The sequence below is a fragment of the Balaenoptera acutorostrata genome, chromosome 3, assembly GCF_949987535.1.
Source record: "Balaenoptera acutorostrata chromosome 3, mBalAcu1.1, whole genome shotgun sequence".
In the NCBI taxonomy this organism is placed as follows: Eukaryota; Metazoa; Chordata; class Mammalia; order Artiodactyla; family Balaenopteridae; genus Balaenoptera; species Balaenoptera acutorostrata.
Window position 1 is genome coordinate 15827009 of NC_080066.1, and position 16383 is coordinate 15843391.

The 16383-nt window shown below is 34.8% G+C and overlaps 1 protein-coding gene across 1 annotated transcript in view; it reads right to left on the reverse strand.

The window, feature by feature from the left end:
* Positions 1-16383, reverse strand: part of MALRD1 (MAM and LDL receptor class A domain containing 1) — a 608926-nt gene that overhangs the window by 140038 nt on the left and 452505 nt on the right. Inside the window, exon 33 of the mRNA XM_057542012.1 lies at positions 8295-8452. Coding sequence (XP_057397995.1) covers positions 8295-8452 — 158 coding nt within the window. The remainder of the gene's footprint in view (positions 1-8294; positions 8453-16383) is intronic.

A 16383-nucleotide genomic window follows, 5' to 3' on the forward strand; every position in this document is an offset into this window, starting at 1 on the left:
GTTTAGAGGGCAGAAATTTGCTAAGTATGCTCAATGACTCCAACACATACTTCCAACCTTTTATGCCTGGGGATATCTGCATATATTATTGTTTCTGCTTTTAAACACTATCTAATGTTCTCAAAAGCTGCCTTTGATAAGCAGTGTACCACCACCTGTGGAAATAATGACCATGAGGTTTACCATGTAACAGGAATGAGAGAGAACTGGTTAGTCTGGGACAGTTAAAATGCATATAAAAAAGGAATAAAATTATTGACCGAATACTGATAGTGCCTCTCAACAACTTTCACAATAACATAACATCATAAAAAATGCATTGTTAAATTAAGCACTAATAATAAAGAAAAGGATTAAACAAAAAAATCTGATGTGTAAATTGTCTTAAGCATATGCCATACAAACTAGTAGCTATTTAATTTTGTATATATATTTCTATATGAATACAAGTACATATTCAACTTTTAAAATATATTTTTTCCTTTTTGAAACTTAACATTTTTCTCCTTTCTCTTTTTACTCCACATATCACTGGAAGAATTTCTATAGCACTAGTGATAATTAAGAAATGGGCCAGGTCCTCATCTATGTGGTAACATCTCATGGTAATAACCAGAACCTTTGGGGCAAGTCATTAACACAGGTTACCATTTTGTAAATTATTACTTCATTGCACTAAGTGGTAACCCAGTGCACTGATTAAGTGAATGTAAATCTAAAATGCATTTCCTTCGTTAACTAGGAACTGTTCATACACAATATTTCATTGATTCATTATTCAATTATTTCTGATTATATTATTATATATAGTGATAAGGATAGTTGCTGATAGAGGTATCAGAGGTCCTTTCCAGAATATCTCGTAGTACCTGGCCCTTGCTGGTGCATTGTGCCTCTGCACCATCCCCCAGAGGGCCCAAGGTCATCCTGCATTTAAGAAACAAGGCTGAATTGAAGTGAGACTCTTTTCCTTCTCTGCTAAACTTCCTATTCTGAAGTTCATGAGCCTGGAAGCATCACAGGGAATAAACAGAAGTTCCTCCTGCATTTATCCTAGAAAATGGGCCCCTGAAAGGTCCAACTCTTCCAAAAGGACAGCTATAGGTCTAATGACAAACCCAAGAGGACTCCGAAACTGACCAGAGGAGGCCTGGATCAGTTTGACAAAGAGGAGATATGTCATCTGGTAGCTCTTATCCGTGGTGAACGGCTCATTCACAAGTTAATCATCAAAAGCAGCAGCACAAAAGGATTAAATGGTATGTCACACAGGCAACTATAGGAAAAAGAAATACCGATAGCATCTCCCACACCACCTCACACACGCTACACATTTAGGGAGCACATTTAGGAGGACGATTTAAATAACTGTTACACTAATTTTTTTTGTTTTTTGTTACATTTGTAATTCAAATCAAATTTATACTGAAAACTACAATATGTAGAACCGGAAATATGCAAAGCACCTTTTAAAGAACCAGATTTCAGTAACTATTGGTAGAAAATAAAAGATGATTTTGAATAATAAAATATGGAAAATAAAATACGCCATAAAAAACCCATCTAGTTCTGAGAGGCAGTAAGCATAGTAATTAAAAGCATATGCTGAAGCCATTTTGTAAATAGCTCTGTGACCTTGAACAAGTTCCTGAAGCTTTCTGTATCTCATTTTCCTCATCTGTTAAAATGTAGGTAATGTCATCACTTGCCTCATGGAAGGTGTGAGGATTAGATCAATCAATACATGTAAACGACTTCAGTGTATGGCATACAGTAAACCTCCTATATTATTCTCAGCTTTTTTCTTTTTTTTCCCTCTGATCTTACTATCTTCCTAAATACCACATTAAAACAAAACAAAGCAGAATTCACATGCATGCGGCCACCGCAATAATGGCTTCCCGAATGGAATATTTACGTGCTAAATTCCATAGGTTTTAGCAGAAATCACGTAGCTCTAAAACTCAACTTTAAAATAAAGACCACTTCAACCTGGTGGCTAACTGTTCTGATATATGAACAATAGCCTTCTAGAAGCCCATTTAGATATATTAACCCATCTGTTAACACTGAAAGAAGTTTTAGGGAATAGTTCGTTTTTTCCCCCCTGAGCAATTAGAAATTTCTATAAATTACAAAAAGTATTATGAAAAGTATTAATTATAAAAGTTCACTTCCTTTTTGTGTCTTTAAAAAATGAGTCTGGAGGAAAACAAGGATATTAGTCATTTGCAGAGACATTCTCTTGTCTTGTGTCAAACTTTACCTCTTTCCATAGATATTAAATAACTCACCTGAGCTAGCATTAAATATCAGAACAAGCCAGAAGCTAGAAAGATGAACTACTGAAACTAAATAATCTCATGGGAAATTAATTTGGTTTCACTTAGGGCTCTTTTGGCAATGTGAATCAGAAAGAGACCAGAACCATTTTAAAGAGTGCTTTTAATTTAATATGTAGGTAGGTAACTGAAAGACACAAAGAAACTGACCTAGAAAATAAAGTATGTGTTAGCATTGTTCCATAATTTGTGAGCCTGTGAATCAAGGGATACTGATGCCTGTATAGATATCTTATTATTCTGAATATTATTCATTCACTATCCTGAATATTATTCACTTATTATACTACCAGGCTTTCCAGTTCCTGTAAAACATTTCCTCCACCATGCAGCACTCTACTTTACAGGCTGGGATAAAACTGAATTGTTCGGTTTTAGGGACAACATAAATGAATTTCACTTTGATCTCATCAACTGTATGTCAACTGTATGTCTTCTTTGACTGCACTAGCTTTATATGATGTCCTTCACTAATATACTAATAAAATTAAAGTGTGCTTTATTTAGAAAATAATCTTAATACGCCAGTGAAGATCTAAGTCTTGTTCATTATTTGTAGCAATTGTTTTCCAGTTTATCCTTATACTCCACTTTAAACCAAGCCATATCTTCTCTGCCGGAGACCCCTGGAAATCATCTTCTAACTTGTCTCCCTGTTTCACTTCCACTTTCTGGCCTCCTCCTACCCCCAGGTCCTGTCCTTTTTCCCCTCAGCAGCCAAACAGATCTTCTAAATTTTCAAATGAGCTGTTATTATCCCACAATTTTAAACTCTCTGCTATGGACTTAATGAGTCCCGTCAAATTCATATTGAAGCCCTAATTCCCAATGTTTTGGTTTTGGGAAGTAGGGTCTTTGGGAGGTTATTAGCTCATGAGGGTGAGGTCCCTGTGAATGAGATTAGTGTCCTTATAAGAAGAGACACAGAGAGATGATCTCTTTCTGACAGGTGAGCACACAGTGAAAAGTCAGGAAGAGGGTTCACAACAGGAACCAAATTGGCCCATACCTTTATCTTGAACTCCTCAACCTCCAGAACTGTGAGACATAAACTTTTGTTGTTTGAGCGATCTAGTCCATGTTAATTTGTTATAGCAGGCTAAGCTAAGAGACTCTCCAATGACTTCCCGTGATTCTTACAATAAAATCTAATCTCTTTACCATCCTTACAAGGCCCTGAAGGAGCTGGTTCCTACCTATCTCTTAGCGTCTCTTGCTCTCTTGCTTATTTTGTGCCAGCTATACTGGCCTTCAGATACCTCCCAATTTTGAGCTTTTCCATTAGCTTGTTTCCTCTGCCTAGAACATTCTTACTTCAGTTATTCACATGAATGGATCTTTCTGGTTTTTCAAATCTTAATTCAAACTTCATATTTTTCAGAGAGACTTTCTTACCATTCAATATAAAATAACTCTCTCAGCAGACCATGAGTAATTATTTATAACAGAAAACAGTTTACTTTGCTCCAGAGTATTGTATCACAAATTGAAGTTTTCATATTTGTGTTTTTAAAATTTCTGTCCCCCCCTACTAAACAGTAAGTTTTTAATAAGTTAATGTAAGGAGGACAAGTTTAAACTGAATGAAGCTCACTCAAAATTTTTCATTGTTTTATCAGTTAATGTCTTCAAAAGATTTGTGTTTCCATTTGGGTGGGCACTTAGACAGGGCTGAGTTAGAAAATATAAACTAACATATTTCAAATAGAGGAACTTTAATATAGGGAATGGGTACAAAGTTTATGGAAGAGATGAGAAACTACCAAGGAAATTATGAGGCAACCTCTAGATTAGTATGTACAGGAAGATGTCTCCAACCCGAAAACTAGAGGGTCAAAGGGAGGGAGTAGTGAAGCTAAGTTGCTGGAAGAAGATGGCATTTGGCAGGCATCCTTGGTGGGAGCCAGAGCCAGGGAAGCAGGGACTCTCTAGGGGAACTGAGTCACAGATGAGATGCAGCAGAAACTCAGCCAGAGAGACAGAGACAGAGACAGATATAGAGACAGACAGAGAGAGAGAGAGAGAGACAGAGAGAAGGAGAGAGAGAGAGACAGAGAGAGGAGGAAGGCTTGTCTCCTCTTTCTGCCCTCAGATCTTTGGCCAGTACCTTCCGTTGGCCAAACTTATTCAGGAATGCAGACAGCAAAGGACTCGGGAAAGTATAGTTCTCTGGGATACAGAACAGAGCACAGAAGGGCAGGAAATACATAGCACTTAATACAATTTCAAAAAATTTGTGCTGACAAGAAAGCATTCTCACACAATCTGCAAGTTGAAATCTCTTTTAGGAATATCTTGTTATTTTTATGGCCTCATAGATGCTCTGCTCTATCATGAAACTTCACTTTAGGTTTTTTTTTGCCATATCCTTTCTAAAGGATTTGTGTAATCAGTGTAAGAAATAGATTCAGATTAGCACAGTTATAATCTACCATATGTTCCAGAATTGTATTTGCTATTTATTAACTCAAGAAGTCACCTATTTATGGCATATCCTAGAGCAGTGTCTTTCTACCTTTTCAAACATGAAGACCCTTTAGAAATATATATTTTTCTCATTAGAATGGTAATACATGTTTAATGTAGAAAAATTATAAAATAAATAAGAGTAAAAGTAATGAAAAAAATCTTTTCATTTCACCATCTAGAGGTAATTACTTTTACCATTTTAGTGTCTATCCTTCCATATATTTTTCATATATATATATATATGTATATACACACATACACAGATACAGATATTTATTAAATTAATATATAGATATAGATATTCATATGTTAACATATACAAAATTAGATATATTTTTATATGGCATTCTAAAATACATATTTGTTAATTTGGTTACTTTGGTTATTAATGAATCATAAATACCTCTCTTTATCATTAATTATTCATTCATAGAATTAATTTCTCCATAGTATTTCATTGTAAGAGTGAATGTACTATACTTCACCAATTCTTAATATTTGACATACAGGTGGTTTCAAATATTTCCTACTATAAACAACAGTGAGATGAAGAACCTTATAAATAAAACATCATGCATATCTATCTTTATTTCTTTATAAATATTTATAGATGTGGAATGTTTTGGTAGGTAGTATAAAAATTATAAAGCTTTTAATTTCCAAAATGCTCTTATAATTGCATATTGATAGCAATGACTATCTATTTCTCCACATCCATGCCCTCAGTGGATATTATCATTTATTTTATTCTTTAAAAATTTCTTTTTAATATGAAAAAGAGGAGGCTCTTCCTCACCACAAATCCAGATAATATTAGCTGGACTTCTGGTTAATTTAGAAAATACATGCACAAAGTTGGGTTCGCAGACCTTTTGTAAGAAGCTATCTGTCCATCAGACTTGCCAATGCTGTAACTACAGATGGTTCTTTCAAATGCAACACATCAGTGGAAAAACCCCACTGTAGAAAATGTTGTAAAATGTGACACTGTTATACCCAAATTAGAGATGAAAAGAAAGAATTAACTTGCATGTGAACGAACAGCATGTTGCTGGAAAGCCTCAATTTAAAGGGTAAAAAGAACGGGTTTCCACTTAATTGATTCACTCACATATAAAAATATGGCATACTCAGGAAGTTTTTCAGTCTGGGAATAACTCAAGATTAAAAGCAATAGTTGAGAAAGAGACTTGCCACAGGAAATGTGATCAGCCCGAGACATAAGGACACGTTAGGAAAACAGTTTCTCCCTGGGTGTCAATATTTTTCAATAGCAAGTAACAAAAAGAATTTTACTGGCTCAGGTAAAGTAGGCTCCAGGATTTAAACAAAGCAGGCACAATTCTGTTTCCTCCTTTTTTTTTTTTAGTCCTACGTCCCTCTGTGTGCTAGCTTCTCTCTCACACAATCTCTCTCCCCATATTGGGAAAGATGGCTTGCAATAGCCCCAGATTTAGCCTACTTCCTTGTGACTTGCAACACAGAAGAAAGAGAAAGCCTCTTATAAACATTGCATCAAATACTGTAAATGACTATGATTGGCCCCGCTTGGGTCATCTACGGAGGCGGTAAAAAAAAAAAAAAAAAAAAAAGCCATGTTGACAGTCAAACCTACCAAGACAATCTGGAGTAGGGTAGGGCAGTTCCTCTACAAAACCTGGGTGTCAGCCTGACTACCGTTGGCCTCCACTGTTCTTTCCAGTAGACCTCTCTGAAGGCAGCCCAGAGTAGAAAAGCATTGCTACACTTAACTGCTGGCCTCCAGTGAGAAAAACCTGTACTCACCAAAAGCAAGCTATCAGAAATCAAGACCTGAGGCCAACGTTTCCATTTCAAAGGTTATTTGTAGAAGCATGGATTAAAACAGTGGGCTGTTTAACTAGGTAACTGAACTAGTTGACTGTCTTAGTTAGACTTTAACATTTGAATTTTGGGAGACAAAAACATTCAGTCTATAGCACTGAATGACCAGCTGGTGAAGAGCTAAAGGATATACGGACACTGTTTTTGAATAAGGAAGCAACATTTTGTTAGAAAGTGACTGGAATCTGCATGCATTCCATTGAATGGTTCATTGGCCTTTCCATTTCTTATTTGCTTCCGTGTGTAACAAATAACCATTGACTAGTGTCCTCTTCAATTGCAGCATCGATGTTTTAAAATGTCGGTAAAACAACATGTTAGAGAATCTTTTTTAAGATCAGTAGTTATAAATTACCCTGGACAAAATTTAGTATAAGCAAAAGGCTAATCTACTGAATATTCACATACTGTATGTAAAAACAATGAAAAAAAATGCAAAGTTTTCTCATGATCTATATAGACTCACATGTATTGAAACTGTTAAAAATGAATCTCTTTTTCTGTTGTTTTTACTGGCTTCTCTTTAGGAAAATGGACATTTAAATAGAATCTGTATAACTCCTCCACTTTCTTTGCATGTTTTTATTTTTACCTGATAAGAGCTCTCTTTCCTATCAATGGCTAGAATTGATAAGGCCATTTATTCTTTCTTTCCCTCATGTTTCTCCTTAGACATCTCTGAATACTGCAGAAAATCTGAGAAACAATGCTGGATAAATGATGTCAGACCTTTGAAATCAGATTTTTGGCTAGTTGTGTAATCATGGAAAAATTACTAAGCCACTTTGAGTTTCAGTTTCTTTACTGAAAATTTGGGAAAAAGATACTACCTCATCAGGTGAATGTGAGAATTAAAACTGATAACACATATAAAGTTAAAATGAACAGCCAGAAAGATAGGAATCACTTAATAATAGCTGTTATTATTTATAAGGGACAATGTTTGAGATAAAGACAAAAATTCCAAATTGTATATATCCCAATAATAAATGACTGTATAATTTCAAAGCAATAACACTACATGTTGTGTTCTAATATACAATCTTTTAATTAGAAATTAAGATTTCAAAATTGGTTCCTAATGAATGAAAAGCTCATTCATTGATCTCTCATGCAATAAGAAGTATAAATGCAGCAACTTGTTTCTTTAAAAACATTTGCATTTGGTGCAGATTCTTATATTAAATTAGTTAAAAATGAAGCAGGTATGTTGTTTTTAGTGTGAGCTGATATATATTTATAATCTTAAGTGTGCTTTGCCTTTACTTTGTGGAAGAAAATTCTCTCCATTATTATCCCTCTCATCACATTTCTTCATTGTCCCTATCTAAGTTGTTATTAGAAGATATATGTAGAATCTGCCCATTATCTTTTATCTCTAGATAGTCTTTTAAATAGCATGAGCCATAATTGAGTTCAGGTGGCAGCCATGAATGAGATAAATCTTGAATGAGATTAAGATGAATGACAGCACTGCTTGCCAAAGTCCCATCGCCCCAGAAAGAAATGAGAAGTTAATAGAATCAGGATGGGTGTTGTCTGACTACTAAAAAAAAAAAATGTTTAAACACATGCTCTGAATATTTCAGTGAAAGACAAATCTCTATCTTCCTTTTGTACCTTTAATACTCCCATGCTCCTGGGATCGACCATGTAGAACCAGAACCGAACAGTACACATTCCGAGGCTTGCTGGGAAGCATTGAGAAGTAGTGATTCTTGCAGTGTATCCTTCTTTGGGGCCAGATGAGTTGACATACAGGAAGTGCTGGCCACTACCTTGTAACAGATGAATATATTTTTTATTTAGTGAAATATGTTTTATAGCATGAGGCAGAATATATTTAAATCAAGTACAGATTTCATTTTTTCCCCAAACACACACACACACACACACACAGAGAGAAAATTAAACACAACTCATTTTCTTTTTGTCAGTTATAGATCAATAATATTTAATTCTTTGAACCAATATTAAAAAGAGTGTCACTATGATAATGTGATTCATAAAATGCACCTTGGTATGCGACTTGTGCATAAAGTGATCAAATAGTTGTGTTGACTCTGAAAGTGTATTCCTTTTCTCCTAGTTTGCTCAAACCTGTCTGTCAGTTTCAAGTACATAAAATATTTTGTATGCTGTATGTAGAGCAGGTTCAGAGGCTGCTGGGGCTGATTGATATTGTATCTCATTTTTGGTTGTTCCGATTCCCACACTGACCAAAGTAACAGTGAATGGTAGGCAAGAACTGCAAAGTGAAATGTAATTCTGAAAGTCACCACGTTATTTTTCTGAGCAATAGATAACTTCTGTTCTTCTCAACTGCATTAGTATGTGAAAGATCTCTCCATTTAAACACAATTGGATTTTATTTTTCTGCCGACATCATCAAAATTCATCATAGTTATTATTCCCTCCGTGGCATTTACTGGGGGAGAATAAAAAAAAAATATATATATATATATATATATACACTTTCTTATGTTAAATATTTATTTGTAGTTCTAAACTAAGGCTATTAACATATTTTCTAATTCAAAATATTTTTTTCCTGTGGTATTTATTATTGTTACTGAGATATATGCTCTTAAATCATAAATTGTGAGTTAACAGTATGCCTTTTCCAGAGTGTCATATAGTTGGAATCATACAGTACATAGCCTTTTTAGATTAGCTTCTTTCAGTTAGCAATATGTATCATTTAAGGCTCTTCCATGTCTTTCTGTGGCTTGATAGCTCATTTATTTTTATCACTGAATAACATTCCCTTGTATGGATGTACCACAGTTTGCTTATCCATTCACCTATGAAGAACATCTTGGTTTCTTCTAAGCTTTAGCAAATATGACTAAAGCTTGTGTAAGCATCAGTGTGTTAAGCTTTTGTGTAGACAGACGTTTTCAACTCATTTGTGAGTATACCAAGGTGCACAACAGCTGAATCTTATAGTAAGACTATGTTTAGTTTTGTATGAAACTGACAACCTGTCTTCCAAAGCTGGCTGTCCCATTTTACAGTCCCATCAGCAATGAATGAGAGTTCCTGTTTCTTCTCATTCTCATCCACATTTGGTGTTATCAGTGATTTGGATTTAGCTATTGCAATAGCCAATACTTATTTGTGTTCTCTCTTGAGGGCAGGTCTTGTTATTAAGAACACATTGTTCTGGGTAAATTTCAAAATGGCTACTTTTCCCCTCCACCAGCTCAAAGCAGAGAGGAGGTCTCTATCTTCACTGTGAGAAATGGCAGGACTCCTGAAGTTAAAACTTACAGAAGTGTGGAGCCCCCTAACACTGAATCCCCTGGGATTTTTTAATCTCTCAAATGTGTGCACATTGAGCCTGCAAAAATTCATCAGTTATAGTTTAGGATTTCCTACCCCAGTTCTGATTCCTGCAGAGGTTTCTCTTCATGAGCTTCTGCCCCAGGAAGCTGTGATTCTGTTTCTCCTGTTTGTCTCCAATTTGGAGGCAGTGGTTTGCCTTTGGCCTCAATTCTCTAACAGATCAGGAAGAGTTGTTGATTTTTAGTTTATTCAGCTTTTTGTCTTGTTATGGGAATGGGAATAATGACTTCCAAATGATTTACATGTCAGATGAGAAACTGAAAGTGACTCGTATCTATTTTTTAAAAAATGTTCCTTACTGAAAATATTTCTCTCGCTAAGAACCCTTAGAATGTCTGGCAAAATAAAGAAAAAAATCTTAATCAAGAAAAATAGCCAAGGAACATGACATGTGAATTATTATAGCAAGATTTTCCTCAATATAAAAGAGTGGTAGTGGAAATAATTTGAAAAGTTGAAAAGTCTCCCTATTGCATCAGTGAACAGTCTTCTATCTTCATTGTCCTATGAAATATATTTTATGTGCTAGCAAATATTGGATTAGGAAAATTGTACACACTATTTTAATTCAGCAATGAAACAGTTTTCTAAGTTTTCTTTCACATTTCTTTGCAAGGATGTCACTTGTTTGTTTTCTTGTTTGGAAAATGAAGACATATATGTGACATGCACAACCAAGATACACCTACACTCCATCTGTCAAACCTACCAAGAACCGTGGCTTATTCATTAAGAACATGCATTCTTTAAATCCATGCTATTTTTTAAAATTTAATTTAATTAATTTATTTTTTATACAGCAGGTTCTTATTAGTTACCTATTTTATACATATCAGTGTATATATGTCAATCCCAATCGCCCAATTCATCACACCACCACCATCACCCCCGTCACCTTCCCCCCTTGTAAACCCATGCTATTTTGATTAAACAAGAACATCTTAGTTTTCCTTCATTTTATTACTTTTTACACTCTTGATGACTTCCAGTACATTTAGACTACACTTTATGAAACATGCTTTAAAACATTACCCTGAATGAGGAAATATAATACAATTAGCTATAATAATTACTTTTTTATATAGTTAAGACTTTATTGAAAATATGGAATCTATTCAACCTATACTGGATGTAAAGAAATAGCCTTGATCTAGTGCCAAACAAGGTAAATTAATGTTCACTATGTTTGTATGAAACTATTCCACATTTAGTAGCTCAGCTCTTAAATAGTATGGCATACATAATGAGACTGATGAACTTCTAACTCAAAAGCAGATTATGTTTAATTCAGACAGCAAATATATTTCATTCTATGCTTTACTGCTAACCTGATGCTGAAGATCAAATATTTAGGGCAGTGGGAAAAAAGTAATTGTGTTCACTGACACAAATTTAATCTGTTTTACAAAGTTAGGAATTCTGATTTAAAACCCTGTATTTCAGTAAATTTATTCCTCTAACTACAAAAATACATTAAAATGTCACTAATTTGGATGTTTCTCTTGAATAATTTTCATCAAAAAAATTTAGTTTTAAAAGGTAAATTTTAAGTTTGCCCAGCAACCTGAGTTCAGTCGAACCAAGTTCTTCATTCTTAGTCATTGCCTATAGGCTCCCAGAGTGACTTAGATCACAGCATCCTTAGTGTCCAATGCCTTTTTCACAGCAGCCCAGGTGGGGAGCAATACTGCAGTTTTGTTTATTAAGTATTTAAGTCCAAAGAACTTAATGCTTATTGGTATTCCAACAATATTACAGGCATCTAAAAACTAAAACACACAAACTGAAAACAAATTACTTCATTCTTAATTAGCCACAATTACTTTCTATTGGAATGTGTGCCTACTGGGCACACATTATCAAACCTTGAAATCAGATCGAATACCCTCACCTTCATTCCCTATTTCACATTTATCTTCCCCAGTACTTACTTTTTCTTACAGCGACTACTGAAAAGCAGTTTAGCAAAGATACATCACTGAAAAGAACGTGGGACAATCTGATGTTTCTATTTTAGGGCTATATCATGGAACTCAGTGTAAAAAAAAAAACAGCGAAAAAACTAATAGTTCACTGGGGATGATAATTATCCATCATTTCACTGCAGTATACTTATTTCAGTACAAGACAAACAATGCTATATACGGCGAAACATCAAAGTTAGCAATTCCAATTATTAGTTAGGGGACTTGGGGTGAGTTTCCAAAGCACACCCCACCTGGCCTCTTCTGATTTGCATATTCAATTTTGGTCTTACAAAATCCCACAGTCAAACACAAAAATTAGAAAGTCAATTCCTGTGTGATGTATTAGTGCATGTAAATGTAAAGTTTTATCCATTAAAAAATTTAAGATTGCAAAACCGTGCACGGCAATTTAGAAGCTACCATTGCAAATTTGGTCTTTGGGGATTTTAAATTCTAGAACTCAAGCATATGTAAGTCTGACTTTGTAAATGGAATAGACTTGTTGCAATGTCATATTTTTCTGGAGAATCATCAAGGTGAAAAGTTGCTTAGCCTCTTAAAATTATTAATAGAAATTTATGAATTATCCAGGAACTATATACCTTATCACAACATTATCAAACCTTACATTGAATTATATTTTCAGAAATAGACTCGTGGGGCTTCCCTGGTGGCGCAGTGGTTGAGAATCTGCCTGCTAATGCAGGGGACACGGGTTCGAGCCCTGGTCTGGGAAGATCCCACATGCCGCGGAGCAACTAGGCCCGTGAGCCACAACTACTGAGCCTGCGCGTCTGGAGCCTGTGCTCCGCAACAAGAAAGGCCACGATAGTGAGAGGCCCGCGCACCGCAATGAAGAGTGGCCGCAACTAGAGAAAGCCTTCGCACAGAAACGAAGACCCAACACAGCCAAAAATAAATAAATAAAAATAAATTAAAAAAAAAAAAAAGAAATAGACTCGTTCTTTATCTAGCAAGCTCAGACTAGACCTGCTTTCGAACATTTATAAACTTTCAGTTGCTTCATTGAGAATTACCTATTTATATCTAGCAAAGTCCTTGGGGAAGGTCAATCTAGCCTCCCACACAAAGTTCAGAACTTGTTAAAGCAGATAATAAAACTGAAAAGTCTCAACTGCCACAACATAGTTAGAATTTAATGATAAATCATTAAACCAGCTTTATTTAAATGTAACTATATGGCATGATCGACAACATTCATTCGTGGGACAGATTTCTACAGAAGCAGAATTTTTTGTTTGTTGGTTTGACTTTGGACTGTTTCACAGCTTTCTACTGGGCATTTAAAATGTTACTTAACTCTCATATATTAGACAGTATGCATTCAATTAAGTTTGTAGAATCTATCATACTTTAATTAAACACTACTAGATGTAATACTCTAGAACATAGGCATTCACTAAATATTGTCTGAATTTTACCTCTCCCCATACTTTCTGCCTCCTGATATTTTCTGTAAATTTTCAGATTAATACTTCAATTTTGCTTGTACAGGTGTAATGATTACAAGTTCTTAAGATTCTTAGGGTATAGCTTTTATATTTCACATCTTATTTAGTTAAAATAAGAACTGGATAGAAATTTCTCATTAATGTTCAATTTTTTACCTTAAAAACTTTAAAGAATTGGACATGTTTTTAAAAATTGACTTAGTGTCAAATAGGGCAAATTCAGCATCAAAGTGTACTTTGTTCAAATCACTACTGTTTCTTGACATTAGAGGCCAAAATATATTAGCCACATTCAGAATCCATCACCATGCTTCATGGACATTCTTTTTTAACTTTGGTGTCTGTAGAGAGTAAAGATTCTAATTTGTCTTTTAGATGTTATTAGCTACCATCTTGAGTTTTCAAAAATGTTTCATTGAGTTATTATGCCATAAGGTAATAAATTTGACATGTCTTTTTAAAATAGACAGTTAATACTTTTAAAAGAAAGCTGTATTTTTAAAGCTCCAGTGCCCTCAGCAGAATCATACTCGTTTGCACTAGGGTCAAATCATAAAAGACAATTTCCCACTTCAAGTGATCTGAATTCATTCCCTGTTTTAAATTGTAGGCAATTTTCATCTTTTTTTTTTCTTGCTCATAAAATAAAGTTGCCTAATGTTTTTTTTTTTTAACTGCGATGCAATATGTCTCTCTTTCAAGATAGCAATTTTCCCTTCCTCAGAGTCAGACTTACTTAGCTGGGCTCTACATTCTCTATAATTTCTACCTGTCTCTCACTCTAAACTAGAAGGGTGCATAATGACTATCAGTTGAAATGCCCTCAATCTCTTTTTTTACTTTCATTCCCCCCCGCCCCCAGATTTTCAAGGTGCTGGCTATTTGCATCTGCAAGTTTTACAGCCTGTGAAATGTAAACATACTCAGAGAACAAAAGTTTCCTCAAAGTTGTCAAAATGGCAACCACAGATACAGCGCCTCTCAAGTCAAATGAAATTTTCTCATGGTATTTGATAGACATTGTCTGTCATTATATCACTTCTATTTGCTTTTTGTAGAGCTGTGCAATGAATAGATTTGGCATTTCTTTATTTTTACCCTTTCCAACAGTTTATTCTCTAGACATTATTCTCTTGAGAGTCATTATTACCTATTTTTTAAAACACGCTTTTCAGCTGAATGTCTCATTTCAGTACTATTTACTATTACCAAATTTGGTGCTGCAAGTTTTTCCCTTCAGTATGCAATGTTCTGATATAAAAGTGAAGCTTCTAGTTGTGACATGCCAACACAGGGTAGATTCATCTTATTCTGAAAGCTTCTAATTTGCTCAGAAGCAAGAATGTCTTAATCACACAAAGATGAAATATGAATGGAATTGGCTGGTTCTTCCTATAAGTAGGAATTTCAAAGGACTCTGTAGTTCTTAATTCTTATACTAAAAGAACACTGAACAACATCTTTATGTGCCTTTTCTTGTCAAGATGCCTTTGGAAATATTATTGGCTTAATAGCATTTCTGTAACTTGATTTCATTTGCCAAGTTGAGATTAAAAAGTAAAATAAAAATATAAATCATAAACTCTTTTCTTTAGGTAAGTGAGATATGGTAAGAACTTTGATTTTATTTGATCTATTACATGGAAAGCAAATAAGAAGAGAATATTTATTTTTATGGAAACAGAAAACAGGATTATCATATTCTTTTAATAAAAAAATAGCAGAAACTGTGGGCTGGATATTCCACTAGTTAAGCCTGCAGGTACTGGAGGCTTTGATTCAAATCCTGACTCTTCCACTTATTAGGTATGTGACCTTGGGCAGCCTATTTAAATTCTCTAGGACTCAGAAGCAATAAGATAATTATAGTAGATACTTTAGCCTCATGGGGTTGCAGTAAAGATTAAACAATACACTACATGTAAAGTGCTTAGAACACAGCTGCAAATTATTGTTACTCTCATGAAAAATTTAGAGAGTAGATATAAATATGATTTTAGCAGTGGAAATAATCATTTAATAATTGATTAAATAATCAACCACAAGTTACTGATTGGATAACTATTATATAGAAGACACCATGTCTTGCATTTGGATGTTAGGGAGATGGACAAGTTATGACTGGGAAAATATGAAACATACCCAAAAGACTCTAAGAATAAAAGCTAACAATATGTACTATTTAGAAGATAAGCTCTGGGTCAGGCTAGCTGGGTTCTAATCCAAACTCTGATACTTGTGAGCTTTATGACTTTGGGCAAAACACTAAATTCCCACTGTCTCTCATATTCATCATCTATCAAATGGGGATGATAATAATAATAATAATAACAATGATATACAGCTCATTGGGGTTACTGTGAGCATATAATACCAAGTATTGATATAGATCATAATTGTTATGCAGTTCAACAGATAAAAGATGGCTTAAATTTGGTGGATACAGAAAGACTTCATAAAAGATGGTAGATTATATTAGGATATTAAAGAATACAGTGGAGATGAAGTAGGCAAAGAAAGTTGTATAGGAGTGGGAAAAGATTATTCTAAAAAAAACAACGGGGGAAGACTTCTGGTTTCCAGTCCAGCATGTAAGGAGCTTCGAAAGCATCAGTTTCATCTTCACAGCAACAAAAACTCAAAAAACTCTTCTTAGATCCTTCAGAGAATAGAGATCACAGGGGAAACTGCCGCCCCAAAACTGAAGAGACAACAGGCAGATATAGACAGTGATAACTTAGCAAAACAGAAACCTGGGGAAAGGAATGGTGGCTGGAGCCTGTACTGGGTGAGGAAAAGGTAAACTGTAATTAACAAACTGCTGGAGGCTCAGTGTGGGAAAGCTGGAGGGATATGAACTCCAGGGGGACCAGTCTTAGGGGCACCCCAACAATGTTACTTCCAGGAGCCCTACCAAGTTCT